Here is a 19,023-nt window from a genome sequence, read left to right as displayed (position 1 = left end):
ATCCCGGTAATACCTTTTAAAAAACTTTTTAATTTTTTTAAAAGCCCTATATAAAATTTGTAACACAGTGAATACTATGTGTATTTATTGTATTATAGCAAATGGCATATTTTGAAATTGAAATGCCACCTATAATTTTGATGTTTTAGCCAGATAGATTTTTTCCCCTTGGCTTTATATTATGCTGTTATTGTTCCTTGAAATAATATGCATGTACAGTGAATGCACGTTTGTATTTACATTCACCTTGAATAACTGAATATAGTAATTACTTTTTGCTTTATCTTAAGAAATTGAGTGGTTTTGAGAAATTATCCATTTTAGTTTTCCTGTCTTTTCTGTGTTTTAAACTGAAAATACTTACTTTGTTTTCTATTTATTCAGTTTGCTTTATTGTGTGAGATGCTCAGTATGTTGGATTATATATTTGCTGCATTCTGAAAGTACATTTTCATAAAAGCATATTTAGTTTAATATGTTCGTCACTGAAGCCAAATATAATTTTTGATTGATATATTCCTCTCTTTTAGATTCAATGATATTCATGTTCCTGTGAGATTAGAAAGTGTGAAATTTGCAAGTCATTGTTTAATGAACCATCCAGATTTAGCAAAAGACCTCACTGGTAAGATAATTCAGAAGTATTGAGGATAATAGGTTCAGAGAAATAACGTGGAGACACAGCACTGGTTTGATAATAATCAAAGTATTGTTATTTATGAGGCTTAAAATTGCACAGTGGCAGCTAGGACAGCACTCCAGAGGGTCAACGTCATTGCCCAGAGAATCAGGGGTTGCCCTCTCCCCTCCATGGAAGAGCTTTATAGCTCCCGCTGCATCAAGAAAGTTCAAAACATCCTTAAAGATCCTGGGCACTCTTTTTTTTTGAACTATTACCATCTGGCAGCCAGTACAGGACAATAAAAACAAGGATAAAGAGGCTGAAAAACAGCTTCTATCCCAAGGCAGAAACTACACTGAATTTCTATGGTATAGTGCAATATTAATGCAATATCGGGTTTTCATTTTCAATTATATAGCATGTGAAGGATGTGTCTTTGTGTTTTTATTTTTATAATGTACACTGAAGATGGCATTTAATTTCCTTGTACGGTGTGCAATGAAAATAAACTAAACTAAGCAAAAAGGCATGTTGGAGGTATATTTCTTCATAGAAAGAATAGGAAATGTTAATGGTGCTTATATCTTGCACCACCCAACATATAAAATAAGAGGAAGTGTTTATCAATCCATCTGTGAAATGCAATCAGATTATCAACTCAGTGCAACAGGCTTTCTACAAATCAGACCTTCCATTGTCATCCCTCTGTGAAGTTTCCAAAAAGATGACTAATTAAGTTACTTGCCTATTTAACTTCATATGCATTTCCTCGACTTACAGTTAAGAGACAGATTGTGTTGACACCACTAATGCTGACTGTCAATTTGTTCTGCATCAGATCTCTTAGTTGTAATATTCCTAAAGGCTTTTTGCTCTTTAGTTGCAGGCGTATGAACACATGGTATATTTCAGGAGAACTTACACACTTTTCTTTTCCTTTTTGAAATAGAATACTTAAAAGTCAGATCCCATGATCCAGAGGAAGCCATTCGCCACGATGTCATTGTCACAATCATCACCGCGGGGAAAAGAGATCTTTCTTTAGTCAATGACCAGCTCCTTGGCTTTGTCAGAGAAAGGACCCTGGATAAGCGGGTAAAGTCACTTGAATCTTTAACAATTTCCACCTTCGAGGCTCCCTGCATGTTCTGAGGGCCTGGATGGAAAGAAATTGAATGCTGTTGTGTTAAAAATGAATGGCAGCTATTGAAAGGACAGTTCAGTCGCCAGTGCTCCCTTTCATCTGCATATAAAAATTGATGAGCTGTTTTATGTTGACAAGGTGGCTCAGTGGCTAAGATGCTGAGCTTGTCGATCAGAAAGGTCAGAAAGTTTGGCAGTTCGAATCCCTAGCGCCGCGTAACGGAGTGAGCTCCCGTGACTTGTCCCAGCTTCTGCCAACCTAGCAGTTCGAAAGCACATAAAAAATGCAAGTAGAAAAATAGGAACCACCTTTGGTGGGAAGGTAACAGCGTTCCAGGCGCCTTTGGTGTCTAGTCATGCCGGCTACATGACCACGGAGGCATCTTCGGACAGTGCTGGCTCTTCAGTTTTGAAACGGAGATGAGCACCGCCCCCTAGAGTCGGGAACGACTAGCACGTACGTGCGAGGGGAACCTTACCTTTACCTTTTTTTATGTTGACAAATACAAAACTGATATTTCCTGTCCGGGAGTCCCGTGCGTGAGAGATCGTTTGCTATCGTTGCTGTAGTGTGTTTTGCAAAAGGAAAGGAGTTTTTCCCCAAAAGCTTTGGGTATTTACAAGCTGTGTTGATTTTGTCATTTAGAAATTACAATCTCAATTGTTTATGGAGGTTCTCAGTCATCCAGGTCATGGTTGTCCCAAAGCTGCTTTTTCAAAAGGCAACTGGACTTTCTTGCCTTTTGAAGGAATTCCATTTGGTGTGTCTAATACAGTGTTTCCCAACCTTGGCAACTTGAAGATGTCCGGACTTCAACTCCCAGAATTCCCCAGCCAGCATTCGCTGGCTGGGGAATTCTGGGAGTTGAAGTCCAGACATCTTCAAGTTGCTAAGGTTGGGAAACACTGGTCTAATAGGAAGGTAGTTTGCTTTCGGTTCTCCTGAGAAGTTTGCGTTAAATGCTTCTTGAAGAGGGTCAGGAGTGAGGTTCAAAAGTTCCACTAACGGGTTCACTGCCCCGTTGCTGGGTGGGCGTGGTGGGCATGGCCTAGTTGGCCTCCTGCACCATGGCGGGGGGCGGGTTGTCCTCCCAAGGCTCCAGAGGCTTTCCTCGAGCCTCTGGGAAGGCGAAACCTGATTTCCCCAGGCTCCAGAGGCCCTCCGGAGGCCCGTTTCCAGAGTTCCGGAACCACTGGTAGGCCCGTTTTCCTCCATGAGCCTCCTGCACTTACCTTGCATGATGAACGGGCTGCGTGGAGACTCTGGAAAGAGAAGGATGGGGTGGGCAGAGCCAGCCAGGGGTGGCATTTGGGGGTTTGCCAAACCGGACAGAATCCTACCTAAAGGATCGCCATGAACTTGTGCGAACCCCCAGCAGCCCACCTCTGAAGAGGGTTCAATCCTTGGAGGGCTGCCACAAGAGAGGGAGCAGTTTACAAAGCCCCTGAGGACAGGAAGCAACAGGTGGGAAGCTTGTCAGAAGGGAGACCTGGAACTCGGGAGGAATTTCCTGACATTTGAGAACTATTAATCAGTGCCTCCCGAAATTGTGGGTGCTTTGTTGCTGGAGGTGCCCGTGAAGATTCTCAGTCACCCAGGTTGTGGTTGTCCCAAAGATGCTTTTTCAAAAGGCAACTGGGCGTCCTTGGCTTTTCTTTGAAGAAGAAAAAGAAGCTCCTTGAATGAAACGTCTTCAAGGAAAACCCAAGAAAGTCCAGTTGCCTTTTGAAAAAGCACCTTGGTCCTATCTCCATCATCAGTGTGGGTTTGATAAGGCCTCTTACATAAAGAGGGCTGCCTTTTCTGCGGTGAGTCAAACTGCCAACTTTCCCGACGTGTCCTGGTCATTAATTTTTAAGCTGAAGCTGTTTGTAACATCACCGCCCTGGGCTTGTGTCTCCTTTTTTTTTAAAGTGGCGGGTAAGAAAAGAAGCGATGATGGGACTCGCTCAGCTGTATAAGAAATACTGCCTTCACGCTGAAGCCGGAAAAGACGCCGCAGAGAAAGTCAGCTGGATAAAGGACAAACTTTTGCACATATATTATCAGAATAGCATTGATGATAAGTAAGTGAATGGATCTGCTCTTTCATCCTCTTTTAACGGCCCCGTAACGCCTTGCGGGCAACTGAATGGAGCTAGCAGAGCGTTTTAATGGCCAGATGCTCTTCCTGTCGCCAATGCGGAGTTTTGTTCGGCAGATATATTCTCATTGTGCCCAGAGAGAGAAATATCTGCCACTACCTAGGGTCAAACTCCTGACTGTGAGGCGAGAGCGCCACCTCTAGGCCACTGCACCACTCCAGTGGATCTGCTCTTTCCCCAGAATAAAATCACAAAGCAGTCTGACCTTTCCCTCCATCCTTCCTTTATTGGAGGCCAGTCACATGGCTCCCCATTGACATCTGGCAGATGTATGTTCAAATATCCTGCCTTCTCATATGTATCAAGGAATAGATTGCCTCCCCTTGGCCTCTTGGCCTTGCAGACCTCGCTCTGCCATATGTACATGCGTAGGACATTTTCCCCTTTAAAAAAAAGAAACTTGAGATATTAAACTATGAGCAGTTTAAACAATGCCTGCGTTGATCTTCCTTTGCAGATTACTGGTGGAGAAAATCTTCGCTCAGTATCTTGTCCCTCATAATTTGGAAACCGAAGAGAGGATGAAGTGCTTATATTATTTATACGCTAGCTTAGATCCAAACGCTGTCAAGTGAGTATGGCTTTGACTTGGACAACCGCGACGTTTTTAAATCGGTTTCACCAGTCATTTTAAATATTCCGTGCGCAGGCATTTTGCGTTAACGTGCCTTGTAGCTCAGCAGAGTTCCTTCTCTGGTGTGATGGCCAGTGCGTTGAAGTCACTAGCTACATTGGCTATTCAGTAGATTTCAGATCAAGGCAGCCTGCTATTCTTCAGAACGACTGTATTTTTCAGAGTATAAGACACACACACACACCCCAAAAGAGGGTAAAATTTGGGTGCATCTTATACACCGAATGTAGCTAAAATGCGAGGCACGGAGGAGGCGATGGTCTGTAGCAATCCCTGCAGCCTGGAACAGCTGATAGTGGGTATTCTGGGAAGCCGATCCACCTGCCAATCAGGTGCTCAGGCTGAATTAGGCTGCAATAATGTGCTGAAGCTGACCTGGCTGATCGCTATTTGCTGCACGGATGTATCAGAGTTTGCAGCAGCAATCACATTCAGAAAGCACACACAAGTTTCAGCAGGATTCAATAACTTCTCTTTATATATATATAGTATAACACATTAAGTAAATATACAATACCAAAAGCAGGTTTTCCAATGTGGCAGTACAGCAGAGGAGAGAAGTTTCACTTTCAGGTTTAGTTTCAGATACCAGCACAGCGTGCAGCTTTAGTACAGAAGAAGCCACACCCAGGCTCCTTGCTGCCTACTTCCTTGTTGCTCACACAGCAAACACTGTTTGTTTCCAAACAGCCCTCAACTCTCTCACACACTGACAGGACGCTAGCCAGATGAATCCCATGGATGCTGGTAGGCAGAGGCAGAATTTTTTCCCCCTTATTTTCCTCCCCAAAAACTAATACTATTGGTGCGCCTTATAGTCTGAAAAATACGGTACCTTAAAAAATTGTATTTTGCGATAGGAATACTTAGGTATTTTTGGTATACGTGCACGTAGGAGTGTCTGAATTACAATTAAGTAAGTAAGGATAGGAATCTGGGACTCAAATATGTGCCTAAACTTTGAGGAAAAAAACATGACATTATTGAGGGTAGAAGAGCTATCTCATTTTTAAAAAACTGCTGGGTGGAGAATGCCATGGAACTCCATATGCTATGTATGAAGTCATTTTTTTCATGTTTTAATATATTTTTCATGTCTTTGTGCCCAGGGCACTGAATGAAATGTGGAAGTGCCAGAACATGCTTAGGAGTCATATGCGGGAATTGCTAGATTTGCATAAAACACCCACCGTAAGTTTTAAAATAACATAATGGTTTCTACTTTGCATGTTGCTGTAATTTTAGAATATTAATGTTTCATGTCTCTTAAGATTGCTGCGTTAAATAACTCTGAATTTGTTCTTTGAATGCTACTATTTCTCAAAATAATTGCCTGTTAGGAGCTTTATAAAGAGATGAATATGGGAAAAACAATGGCACAAAAAATGAGACGATATCATCTTGATGATGTCTTTTCTTACAAAGGCAAATTACTACTAATCCGGTATATAACACAGATAGTCCTCGACATACAACCACAATTGGGGCCAAAATTTCTGCTGTCAAGTGAATTTTGCTCCATTTTACGACTTTAGTTATGACCACAGTTGTTAAATGAATCCCTGCAGCTGTTAAATTAGTAACACGGTTGTTAAGTGAATCTGGCTTCCCCATTGACTTTGCTTGCAAAAGGGGATCCCATGACCCCAGCAGGCTACAACCGTCATAAATGTAAGTCAGTAGCCATGTTTCTGAATTTTTTTGATCACAAGACCAGCCACAATGGTCATAAGTGTGAAAAACGGTCGTAAGTCACTGTTTTCAGTTCCATTGTGACTTCGAACGGTCCCTGAATGAACTGCTGTGAGTAAAGAGCTACCTGTGTATGTGCAAAATACAGATGGACTATGGGAAGAAAGAGCGATCTTTTAAACAATTACAATCTGGCTTTTACAAGCCATCTGATAACAGCTATATTCATTTATTGCCAAATCTTAAAAGTGGGTTGGGCTAGAAGTTATTCATAAATTTATGAACAAGTCAGAGAAGGGTCACACATCCGTCAGCCCTCAGATGTAGAGTCAACAGCCCCCAGGTCTGGAGGTGGCTGATGTGGAAGAGGAGGAACACCTGGATCCAGTGCCTGATGTGAATGAGCAGAAGGCAGAGGAGAGGAGAGTAGTGGAAATCTATGGGCCGGTCCCTGGGCCAGAAGAGCCACCGCTGCTAGCAAAGCCCCACCCTTGCTCTGGGGATCAAAGGCAGGGGGTGGAGAAGAATAGATGTGGCAGAGGAGAGGAGAGTAGTGGAAATCTATGGGCCGGTCCCTGGGCCAGAAGAGCCACCGCTGCTAGCAAAGCCCCACCCTAGCTCCGGGAATAAAAGGCAGGGGGTGGAGATGAATAGATGTGGCAGAGGAGAGGAGAGTAGTGGAAATCTATGGGCCGGTCCCTGGGCCAGAAGAGCCACCGCTGCTAGCAAAGCCCCACCCTAGCTCCGGGAATAAAAGGCAGGGGGCGGAGATGAATAGATGTGGCAAACAACTATTCATCTCCCTGCTGGACAGACTTGCCTGCATTGAGAGATAAGCTTTTTGCCAGGGCTGCCAGCGCTCCTAATAAAGGAATCGTTGATTTAACTACAGAGGGTTTGTTGGGTTTGGGGACCTGGGTCAGAACAGGACAAAAGTTTTCCCACAGACCAGAATGGGATGAGGTTTGGTGTGCTGCCTGCATCCTATGGATGGGGCTTCGCTTCCGGCACGGCCCGGTTTCTGGCACGGACTGGCGGTTGGGGGAACCCTTGGCTTACATGATGAATCACCTGTGTGAATTCTCCTCTCAACTTTCTCCTTTCAGTCAGAAGCAAACAGTGCTGCTATGTTTGGGAAGCTGATGACCATCGCAAGTAAGGCCTGTCGATTAGAATTAAAATTTTAGTGTCGCTCGGAAGTCGCCACCCGAATTAACACCTTTCCATTGTCGTTCCATAGAAAATCTTCCGGATCCTGGAAAAGCCCAGGATTTTGTGAAAAAATTCAACCAAGTGCTTGGGGATGATGAAAAACTTCGTTCCCAACTTGAAGTGCTAATCAGCCCTACGTGTTCCTGTAAACAGGCAGATATCTGTGTGGTAAGTTCCTTCCTTCCTTCCTGCCTTCCTTCCTTCCTTCCTTCCTTCCTGCCTGCCTTCCTTCCTTCCTTCCTTCCTGCCTTCCGTCCTTCCTGCCTGCCTGCCTGCCTGCCTTCCTTCCTTCCTTCCTGCCTTCCTTCCTTCCTTCCTGCCTGCCTTCCTTCCTTCCTGCCTGCCTGCCTTCCTTCCTTCATTCCTGCCTTCCTTCCTTCCTGCCTGCCTGCCTTCCTTCCTTCCTTCCTTCCTGCCTTCCTTCCTTCCTTCCTTCCTTCCTTCCTGCCTTCCTTCCTGCCAGCCTGCCTTCCTTCCTTCCTGCCTTCCTTCCTTCCTGCCTGCCTTCCTTCCTTCCTTCCTTCCTTCCTTCCTGCCTTCCTTCCTTCCTTCCTGCCTGCCTTCCTTCCTTCCTGCCTTCCTTCCTTCCTTCCTGCCTGCCTGCCTTCCTTCCTTCCTTCCTGCCTGCCTTCCTTCCTGCCTGCCTGCCTGCCTGCCTGCCTCCCTCCCTCCCTCCCTCCCTCCCTCCCTCCCTCCCTCCCTCCCTTCCTTCCTTCCTTAACACTGATCCCATTTTCAGTTTAGAACATTCCTGAAAAGTTTGTAACAACTTAGGTTTCTGGCATGATAATAAGTCATGGTAGATGAAGCACCTAGTTGATTTTTGCTGAACTCAAAAAATCTTAAGTTGGAAATATCAGTGAAGTCCTCGGGAGATCACTTTGAATCAAGAGAAACAAGAGGTAGCCCTTCGGCTTACCGCCACAATTGAGCCCAAAATGTTGCTAAGTGAGAAATTGGTTAAGCGAGTTTTCCTCGTTTGACGACTTTCCTTGCCACAGTTGTTAAATGAATCACTGCAGTTGTTAAGTGAGTGACACGGGCGTTATGTGAATCTGGCTTCCCCCGTTGCCTTTGTCTGTCAGAAGGCCGCCAAAGGGGATTACGTGACCCGAGCCCCCCTGCCCCCCCCCAGACATTGCAACCGTCATAAATATGAGTCAGATGCCAAAGGTCTGAATTTTGATCACGAGACCATGAGAAGGCTGCAAGGTTGTAAGTGTGAAAAACGGCCGTAAGTCATTTTTTGTGTGCCGTTGTAACTTTGAACGGTTGCTTAATGACTGTTAAGTTTTATTTGTTAAATTATATTCCATTTTTCTTCAAGCTGCAGATGGCTTAAATAGGAATCTCCTTTTAGTCTCTTGTTACTAATATTTATTTTGTATGTACACTGTGAAAGCAGGAGGATTTTAAAAAACTGTTTCTGTTCAGCGTGTAGTGTGAGCACTTTCCTCTTATTATCCAATGACTTAAACCTTCCTGTTTGCAGAGGGAAATAGCCCGGAAGCTTGCAAATCCTAAGCAACCAACCAATCCTTTCTTGGAGATGGTGAAATTTCTTTTAGAAAGAATTGCTCCTGTGCATATTGACTCAGAAGCTATCAGGTAAGCACAGCGCATGTTGCAATTTTCACAGCACAGCTTTCAAAACAAATAAATCTTTGGCTGCTTTGAATACGGGTAGTTTTCAAGTTATGAATGGGCATTTAGTGACTGCTCAGAGTTACAGCCATCTCCCTTGTCACATCAGAGGTGATATTCAGCAGGTTCTGACCAGTTCTGGAGAACCGGTAAATACCGCCTCTGACTGGTCCCACCCCCATCTATTGTCTGCCTCCCGAGTCCCAGCTGATCGGGAGGGAATGGGGATTTTACAGTATCCTTCCCCTGCCACACCCACCACCAAGCCATGCCACACCCACCAAGCCACGCCCACAGAACCAATAGTAAAAAAAATTGAATCCCACCACTGGGTCACATGACTGCATTTCGGGCACTTGGCTCAGCTGTTTGCCATGGGGGTGGTCCTTATTACGACCATCATGACTTACAGCCATAAGGCTTAGACTCAATGTCAGTTGCACCCCTTCCTGGATCGGGATGCTCTGTGCACAGTCACTCACGCCCTCGTCCTTTCTCGCCTGGACTACTGTAACACTCTCTACATGGGGCTGCCCTTGAAGAGCACCCAGAGGCTTCAACTGGTCCAGAATGCAGCTGCGCGGGTTATCATGGGGGCACCTAGGTGCTCCCATGTTGTGCCCCTTTTAGGCGTCCTGCACTGTTTGCCGGTTGTCTTCCGGGTGCGATTCAAGGTACTAATTATGACCTTTAAAGCGCTCCACGGCTTAGGCCCAGGATACCTGCGAGACCACCTACTGCCACTGGTAGCCTCCCACTGTCCAGTGCGATCCCACAGAGTTGGCCTCCTCAGGGTGCCGTCGGCCAGACAGTGTCCCTCTGGAATGAGCTGCCCCTGGAGCTTCGTATAATCCCCGACCTCCGGTCCTTCCGATGCTGGCCAGGCCAGCAAGCCGGCCTGGCCTGAATAAAATAAAATAAATGATTGATTATTGTTAATTTTAATTGATTTTTTTAAAATGTTGTTGTTAATCTTAATTGAGTTTGTTTTTTGGATATTCTATCTTTTTTTTAAAAAAACTTTTGTAATATGTGTTTTTTTTAATGTTGTACGCCGCCCTGAGTCCTTGGGAGAAGGGCGGCATATAAATCCAATAAACCAAACCAAACCAACCAAACCAATGAGGGTCATAAGTTGAATACTATCCCTGATCTGGAGAATTGTGAAAATAAGCTCGTCAGGCACGAATGAGAACATCGGGATTGCTACACAAATGGATTAGTTGGGAGAGAAAAAAAGGAATAGATTGAATGCATTAAATATAAGAAGCAGTGATTCTTCGTGTAACTGAGCCTGTATATATTTTGAAATGTCTTGTTTTAGTGCATTAGTAAAGCTGATGAATAAATCAATAGAAGGGACAGCCGACGATGAAGAGGAGGGTGTAAGTCCTGACACAGCAATCCGTTCGGGACTTGAACTTCTCAAGGTACTTTATGTTCTAGTATCCCATATGAAATGACCACGGTCCAAACCATCCCGGAACATTTTCGGCCCAAAATCAGTGTTTTTCTTGCCAGTATTTGAAAACCCTTCTTTTTTCCCAGCAAGATTTGGGTTACATTAGAAATCAAAAGCATTTCAGCAAATGATGCAGCTGTTTAGTGAGACTAAAATTGGCATGGGCTAAGATAAAATCACATTTAGAATGAAAACTTCAAGATTTCAGACTCTAGAAAGAGAGTGCAGAGAAGAGCAACCAAGAGGATTAGGGGACTGGAGGCTAAAATATATGAAGAACGGTTGCTGGAACTGGGTATGTCTAGTTTAATGAAAAGAAGGACTAGGGGAGACAGGATAGCAGTCTTCCAATATCTCAGGGATTGCCACAAAGAAGAGGGAGTCAAGCTATTCTCCAAAGCACCAGAAGGGAAGGCAAGAAGCAATGGGTGGAAACTCATCAAGGAGAGAAGCAACTTAGAACTGAGGAGAAATTTCCTGACCGTTAGAACAATTAACCAGTGGAACTACCTGCCTCCAAAAGTTGTGAATGCCTCAACACGAGGTTTTTAAGAAGATATTGGCTAACCACTTGTCTGAAGTGGTGTAGGGTTTCCCGCCTGAGCAGGGAGTCAGACTAGAAGACCTCCGAGGTCCCTTCAACTCTATTTATTTTACTCTATTCTACTTTTCTATTTTTTAGAAGACAGTTTTACTGACTTACACTGTTTTTTTCCTTACACTTAAAATGAGCTGCTCTGAGAAGAAATCGTAGTTTCTCTAATAGCAATAATAGCAATAACAGTAGACTTATATACCGCTTCATAGGCCTTTCAGGCCTCTCTAAGCGGTTTACAGAGTCAGCATATTGCCCCCAACAACAATCTGGGTCCTCATTTTACCCACCTCGGAAGGATGGAAGGCTGAGTCAACCCTGAGCCGGTGAGATTTGAACCGCTGAACTGCTGATCTAGCAGTCAGCCTGCAGTGCTGCTCTAGATCAGATCTGGGCATTTTACAGCCTCTGGCCCACCTGTGGTCCTTCGTCTGTCCCTCTCTGCCCTGTGTGAATTTTTCTTCTTCTTCAATTTACATACAGGTAGTCCTAAACTTAGAACAGTACATCTAGTAACCATTCAGAGTTACAACAGCATTTTAAAAAGTGACTTATGAGCATTTTTTCACACTTATGAGCATTGCAGCATCTCCATGGTCACGTGATTTACAGTCAGATGCTTGCCAGCCGACTCACATTTATGACAGTTGCAGTGTCCCGGGGTCACGCCGTTCCCCCCTTTGCGACCTTCTGACAGAAGTCCATGGGGAAGCCAGCTTCACTTAACAACCGTGTTCCTAATTGAGTGGTTCACTTTACAGATGTGGCGAGAAAAGTTGTAAAACGGGGCAAACTCGCTTAACACATTTCTCATTGAACAACGTAAATTTTGGGGCCCACTTGTGGTCGTAAGCCGTGTTTGCGTGGGTGTGTGCCTACGCACCTTCACAGCCCCGTTGGTTTGGCCCCCCTCCACAACAGTCTCTTCAAATGGGCCCCCTTGGGAAAATGAATTGCCCCCTGGTCTAGACGCATGTAATCGTGTGCCACTCTTTCCGATGACCGGCTTGCCTTTATTAAAATGTTTCTTGGTTTGATATGTATCCATAGGTTTTGTCTTTCACACATCCTACCTCGTTCCACTCCGCAGAGACATACGAATCTCTCCTACAGTGCCTCAGAATGGAAGACGACAAGGTGGCAGAGGCAGCCATTCAAATATTCAGGAATACCGGCCACAAAATAGAGACCGACCTGCCTCAGATACGATCGTGAGTGCTTTCTGCCTTGCTTTCCCTCAGCATAAGCATGTGGATAAGGAAGCCTTCCCCACTTTCTTACAGTGCCATGTGCTGTGTGTACAATCTCTTACTGATGCAAATGATTACGGGGAGTCCTCGGCCTACAACAGTTTGTTTAATGACCATTCAAAGTTACAGCGGCACTGGAAGAAGTCACTTAGGGCTGTTTTTTTCCACACTTACGACCGTTGCAGTATCCGCATGGGGATGAGGTCAAAATTTAGATGCTTGGCAACTGACATAGTTATGACAGCGGCAGTGCCCCAGGGTCAAGTGTTCCTCTTTTGAGGCCTTCTGATAAAATCAAGAGTGAAGCCAAATTAATCAATGTAATTAATATATTATTTATTAAGTGTGTGTATGAGTGTCCTGCTTCTCCAAAAATAAGACCTCCCCCAAAAATAAACCCACCCCGAAAATATTCAAACATTCAATCAGACCCCTCCATTCCCTCTGGTTGCTTGGGCGCAAAAAACATGAGGTCAGGAGGTGAGGCCGGAAGGGGGGAGAAGGGAGGGGGGAACATGCCCCATGCCCCCCCCCCCACCTTTACCTAATGGCTGCTCCCACAGCCCTAGCCACTGCACCCCTTCTGTCACACTTAATGGCCGTCGCAAAAAGAGCGGCAGGCCCAAAGATGCGCAACACAGTAGCAGCCATGAGGTGACCATGCTCGCCGCCTCCAAAAATAAGCCCAAACTCTTATTTTTTGGGGGGGCAAAAGAAAATAAGACCCTGTCTTATTTTCCGGGGAAAACGTTTGTGTGCGCGCATGTGTGATTGCGTATTAATAATGAAGTAGAAGATGTGAAACAATTGAATAGTTTTATTTAATTAAAACTAATAAATACGGCATATTTTGTAGAAGAGGTATAGTCTTCTCTTTCAAAAGAAGATTCCTGAATATGGCCACAAATTTATTGAGGGACTTCATCAAGGTCAAGCACTTCATTTTAGTTTTTAATTTACATTTTGTCTCCAGTACGAGATACCAATTGAAAAATTATGCTGAAGTAAAGAATTTTTCCATTTTTGCTCTATATTAACTTCATCATTTACAGGCAGTTAATAAATCTCCCCCCCCCCCCAATATTTATTTTATTTCATGTAGGTATGAGTATTTATAAATTTAGTTCTTTTAATTGTGGTCTTTTTTTCAAAATTGTAAGCCAATTCAGAGTCATTGACTGAGATGGGCGGCCGTAGAAATTCAGTGAACGAGTGAATGAAACTTACGTCTCTTTACAGAACGCTTATTCCAATCTTGCATCAGAAAGCAAAGAGAGGAACCCCTCACCAAGCCAAGCAAGCTGTCCATTGCATACACGCCATATTTTCCAATAAAGAAGTGCAGCTTGCTCAGATCTTCGAGGTAAGATTCTGCTACTGCTTTCAAAAGTGCTGCCAAAAATTGGAGCCCGCTTATTGTTACACCATGGAATTTAACTTCATTTAATTGGGGGGGGGGGGAAAATGTACTATTTTTACTCCCACAAAAATAGCACTTATATACCGCTTCTTAGTGCTTTACAGCCCTCTGTAATCGGTTTACAGAGTCAGCCTATGCCCCCCCTCTCCCCAAACAATCTGGGTCCTCATTTTACTGACCTGGAAAGGAGAGAAGGCTGAGTCAATCTTGGAGGGAAGGCTGAGTCAACCTTGGAGGGAAGGCTGAGTCAACCTTGGAGGGAAGGCTGAGTCAACCTTGAGCCGGTCAGGATTGAAGTGGTGGCAGTTGGCAGAATTAGCTTGCAGTACTGCATTCCAACTACTGCGCCATCATGGAAGGAAGGAAGGAAGGAAGGAAGCACTAGCAATAGGACTTAGACTTATATACTGCTTTTCAGGACTTGATAGCGCTCTCTAAGTGGTTTTACAGAGTCAACAATCTGGGTCCTCATTTTACCCACCTCAGAAGGATGGAAGGCTGAGTCAACCTTCAGCTGGTCAAGATCGAATTCCTAGCAGTGGGCAGAATTAGCCTGCAGTACTGCATTCTAACCTCTGCACCACCACGGAAGGGAGGGAGGGAAGGGCCATAGCAATAGCACTTAGACTTATATACGGCTTCACAGTACTTTATGGACCTATCTGAGCAGTTTATAGAGTCAGCCTCTTGCCCCCAACAATCTGGGTCCTCATTTTACTCACCTTGGAAGAATGGAAAGCTGAGTCACCTTGAGCTGGTCAGGATCGAACTGCTGGCAGTCGATAGAATTAGCCTGCAATACTGCATTCTTCAAACAGCAAGATAAATAAAGCTGTATTTGAGTTTCCGGTAGCTGGAAAATTAAAGGCAAAATGTTAAGAGATTTTTGGAATATACTCTTCTAACAGTATATTAAGAAACTGAGCTTGCATTACATTGCGTTTTTGGAGATTTATATATGTAATAAACTTAATCAAGACAGTACAATAATTTATTTTTAAACACTGTCCTAACGTGCAACTCTTAATCCTTTGTTTTCTCTCCCTTCAGCCTTTAAGTCGAAGTTTGAATGCTGATGTTCCGGAGCAGCTGATAACTCCCCTAGTTTCCTTGGGCCACATTTCCATGCTGGCCCCAGACCAATTTGCATCCCCCATGAAATCCGTAGTTGCAAATTTCATTGTGAAAGATCTTCTTATGAACGATAGGGTACGTTGAGTATAATTTTGCCAAATGCAATGGGAAGGGGGAAAAAGGACAGAGGATTAGCGTCAATACCGGAATGTCTGTCTTGGGTAGATTTTTAATCGTTTAAAATCTTGCAGTCTACAGGTGAAAAAAATGGGAAATTGTGGTCTCCGGACGAAGAGGTGTCCCCGGAAGTCCTAGCAAAGGTATGAAGTTCCTTTAACTATGAAGCATGGACAACCCATGAGTGTTGATATATGTTCTGTTAGTTACAGGAAAGTGTTGTGGCCCAGCAACGGAGCTGGCAACAGATTCGGACAGTGAGGAGGTTGGGGAGGAAGATGGGCCAGTCCTGGAATCTGGGGAAGGCTCTGAATGAGGGCTCTGTGTCGGAGGCAGAGACGGGGCCAGAGCCGTCCGACAGTTATCAGCTGCCTTCGGAGTCAGACATCTGTGAGGCAGAAGAACAGCTGGAGCCTGTTCCCAATGTGCGCATGCACAGAGTTGCCAGACAAAGGGAGCAACTAAAGAACAGGGGTTGACTTGGGACTAAGGCCACAGGTGGAGGATGAATGGCCCCTCCCAGAGGAAATAAAAGAGGAGCAAAAGGGGAGTGGAGTTTGCAGGAGACCATTAGTTGGCTTAATTGGTTCGTAACTCTCCGAGACTCCTTGTCAGGTTCTGCAGATATTGGCCTGGGCAGCTGTCCAAGCCAGATAAGGTCTGTGACTGTAAATCCTCCTTTGAAAGACTTTGCTGGATGAGCAGCATTCACAATAAATTAATAAAGGGTTTTTGTTGGGACAAGGAGTTTGCTTCATGGTCTTGGGAAGCCTCGGTTAGAACAGGGAGGGTTAGACTAGAAGATCTCCAAGGTCCCCTTCAGCCCTAGGATTGTAGGCCAGAAGGTGTTGCATCTTTGCACAGTCTCCCCATAGAGAACCGGGTGGGGCCTCTCTTGATTTGGAAAGATGCCGGAGAGGCTTTGAACCCCATTGAGCCATCTCTGCTTTTGCATTGCTTATTTTTAGTTTTCTGGCATTGGCAACCGTAAAAGACCCTGTCCCTTTTTCTTTAGAACCGATTTTCGTGGACTGGAAGTGAAACAGACTTCCTCACCGCGGTATTCCATGTTTTTATAACAGGTTCAAGCCATTAAACTCCTGGTGCGTTGGCTCTTGGGGATGAAGAACAACCAGTCCAAATCTGCAAATTCAACGCTTCGGTTACTGTCAGCCATGCTGGTCAGCGAAGGAGACTTGACAGAACAGAAGAGAATTAGGCAAGGCTTTTGACATACGTCACCGCTCTGATCCCTTCATGTGTATCGATATGCCTCACGCAAGGGACATCTGTTCACCCAAGGGGAAAAAGGTTCTTTACTTTGCCTTCCCTTGCTGAATTTGGAATGCTGAAGACGCACAGACGTTCAGCGTGGGTGGAGCTGTTCAAATTTCCCTTCAGTACGAATGAGAAATGCAGCGTTTTTGTAATATTCTATGCTATATACATTTTAGTCTGTGTAGAATACAGATTAAGTAAACTTTATGGCTTCTTTAATGGGATGCGGGGGCTCAGTGGCTTGTCGATCAGAAAGGTCGGCAGTTCGGTGGTTTGAATCCCTAGCGCCGCGTAACGGAGTGAGCTCCCGTTACTTGTCCCAGCTTCTGCCAATGTAGCAGTTCGAAAGCACGTAAAAATGTAAGTAGAAAAATAGGAGCCACTTTTGGTGGGAAGGGAACAGCGTCTTGTGCGCCTTCGTTGTTTAGTCATGCAGGCCACATGACCACGGAGACGTCTTCGGACAGTGGTGGCTCTTCGGCTTTGAAAAGGAGATGAGCACCGCCCCCTAGAGTCGGGAACGACCAGCACGTATGTGCGAGGGGAACCTTTACCGTTATGGCTTCTTTAAAGGGAGAAAAAATAAGATATTTGATAGAGTCCACAGTGTGGGGAAAAATAGAAGGTTAATACTGAAGGTATACTTTCTAGCTTGTATGCAACTTGATTTTGGAAATATCAATCTATTTGCAACTGAGTTTGTTACCCTAAGGGTGCTGATTCAGATCTAGCAGAAATACAAGACTTGCCCATGGGTATAAATTAGGGGTCAGCAATCTGCGGCTCTGGAGCCACATGTGGCTCTTTCATCCCTCTGCTGTGGCTCCCTGTTGTCGGTTGGTACTACAATTTTGAGAGGAACTTCTGGTTTGGGGTGGGAGGGGTGGGGAAGCACAACGCGCCTGGAGGAGACTATGGCATTGGGTGGGTTTTCTGGTCAGCTCCACAATTGATAGGGCTTTGGGTCAGGACAGGTAGAGAAAAAAAGACGCTGTGCTAGGAGGAGACTCTATGATGGGGAACCTGGACTTCCTGGTGGCTCCAGAATTGAACGGGGGGCTTCCGGTTAGGACTTTTGTGGCCATTTGAGTGTTTAAGGTTGCCGATATCTGGTATAAATTGTCACGTGGACTGTAAGTCAACATAGAATCTTAGCACAAAGATGAAGTCTTATAAAGATTAACAGCTTGAAACAAAATAACCAAAGTTGGTCATGAAAATCTGGGTTTGTTAATTGATGTGAGACTTTAAGAGAGGGTGACAACCGTCTCTCCCAGAACTCATTGTATCAACGTGATACATTTTGTTAAGTGTTATCAGCCGAATTGTGTGTCTTTGGATTTAAGCGCATTTGTCTTATAAATTATACTTCTCCCCCCTCTCATTTACAGCAAGTCAGACATGTCGCGACTACGGCTGGCTGCTGGCGGTGCCATAATGAAGCTTGCCCAGGAGCCCTGTTACCACGAAATTATAACACCTGAACAATTCCAGCTCTGTGCACTGGTCATTAATGTAAGGAGCTCTTGTTTCAAGCGGTGTCTGAAGTGGGTAGCAATTTGAGTTAAAACAGGATAAAACTTGTGTTTGGGCTCTCTTGAAGTTTGAAGTTTATTGGTATTTGTATGCCGCCCACTCCCAGGGGACTCTGGGCAGCTTACAGACAACAGGAATAAAAATTAAAAATAGAAATATAATCATTTTAAAATTACACAACATACATACATTTAAAATGGGGCTGGATGCTGATCAACAGCCCCAGGCCTGTCGGAACAGCCAGGTCTTAGTGACTTTACGGAAGTCCGGAAGAGTAGTGAGTCTTGCCTTCTCTTTCCGTATAGTGTTTTTGCGAGGAAGCATGAAATGGAAACAAAAATAAAATTACCGTATTTTGGGGAGTATAAGACACACTCCTCCCCCCTCTAAAATTTGGGTGCACTTATACACCGAATGTAGTCCCACCCACCCACCGGCCCCCAATCCTTGGCCTCTGTCTCCCAGCAATTTGCCTCCTTGCAGCAAACAGCCTGTTTCAGCTTCAGCACAGCCTGATTAGCACAAGCAGCTGATTGTTGGTTGGACCAGCCTCCTGACAATCAGCTGTTTCAGGCTGCAGGGATTGTCATTGCTTATTGCCGCCTCCGTGCACTCCATTTTCAGCCTCTGCATCCTATTTTTGGCCTTTGTGCGCCCCATTTTTGGCCTCCACACGCCCCCTTTTCCGCCCAATCTGATCCCCACTGCCCGGAATGGGAAGAAAACGGGGTGCGCGGAGGCCGAAAACAGGGCGCACAGAGGCCAAAAACGGGGCATGTGGAGGTGGCAATGGGCTGTGGCAATCCCTGCAGGCTGAATCAGCTGATGTAGGGAGACCGGACAATCAGCTGCGTGTGCTAATCAGGTTGTGCTGAAACTGAAACAGGCTGTTTGCTGCAAGGAGGCAAATTGCTGGGAGGCAGAATCAGAGGCAGGTTTTTTTTGTCTTGTGCTAATCAGGCTGTGCTGAAACAGACTGTTTGCTGTTTGTTGCAAAGAGGCACATTTCGGGGGGGGGGGGGCAGAGGCAGATTTTTTTTTCTTATTTTCCTCCCCAAAAGCTAGGTGTGTCTTGTACTTCGGAGCTTCTTGTACTCCGAAAAATACAGTAAATAGATTGTATCAATGATTTACCTATA

At 44.9% G+C, this 19,023-nt stretch overlaps 1 protein-coding gene across 3 annotated transcripts in view; it reads left to right on the top strand.

Annotated features, from left to right (window-relative positions):
- Positions 1-19,023, top strand: part of PDS5A (PDS5 cohesin associated factor A) — a 64,937-nt gene that overhangs the window by 24,632 nt on the left and 21,282 nt on the right. For all 3 annotated transcript variants that reach the window (XM_087724822.1, XM_087724823.1, XM_087724824.1), the window contains exons 10-24: positions 531-625; positions 1,572-1,717; positions 3,681-3,832; positions 4,368-4,481; positions 5,654-5,735; positions 7,343-7,391; positions 7,477-7,616; positions 8,941-9,056; positions 10,417-10,522; positions 12,200-12,360; positions 13,639-13,762; positions 14,870-15,028; positions 15,145-15,213; positions 16,153-16,289; positions 17,740-17,863. In XM_087724822.1, coding sequence (XP_087580948.1) covers positions 531-625; positions 1,572-1,717; positions 3,681-3,832; positions 4,368-4,481; positions 5,654-5,735; positions 7,343-7,391; positions 7,477-7,616; positions 8,941-9,056; positions 10,417-10,522; positions 12,200-12,360; positions 13,639-13,762; positions 14,870-15,028; positions 15,145-15,213; positions 16,153-16,289; positions 17,740-17,863 — 1,774 coding nt within the window. The remainder of the gene's footprint in view (positions 1-530; positions 626-1,571; positions 1,718-3,680; positions 3,833-4,367; positions 4,482-5,653; positions 5,736-7,342; positions 7,392-7,476; positions 7,617-8,940; positions 9,057-10,416; positions 10,523-12,199; positions 12,361-13,638; positions 13,763-14,869; positions 15,029-15,144; positions 15,214-16,152; positions 16,290-17,739; positions 17,864-19,023) is intronic.

The sequence above is a fragment of the Thamnophis sirtalis genome, unplaced genomic scaffold, assembly GCF_051295495.1.
Source record: "Thamnophis sirtalis isolate CommonGarterSnake01/CBP01778 unplaced genomic scaffold, rThaSir2_p1.2 scaffold_10, whole genome shotgun sequence".
NCBI lineage: Eukaryota > Metazoa > Chordata > Lepidosauria > Squamata > Natricidae > Thamnophis > Thamnophis sirtalis.
Note: the sequence above shows the minus strand (reverse complement) of the source record. Positions and strands in the feature narration are given on the sequence as shown.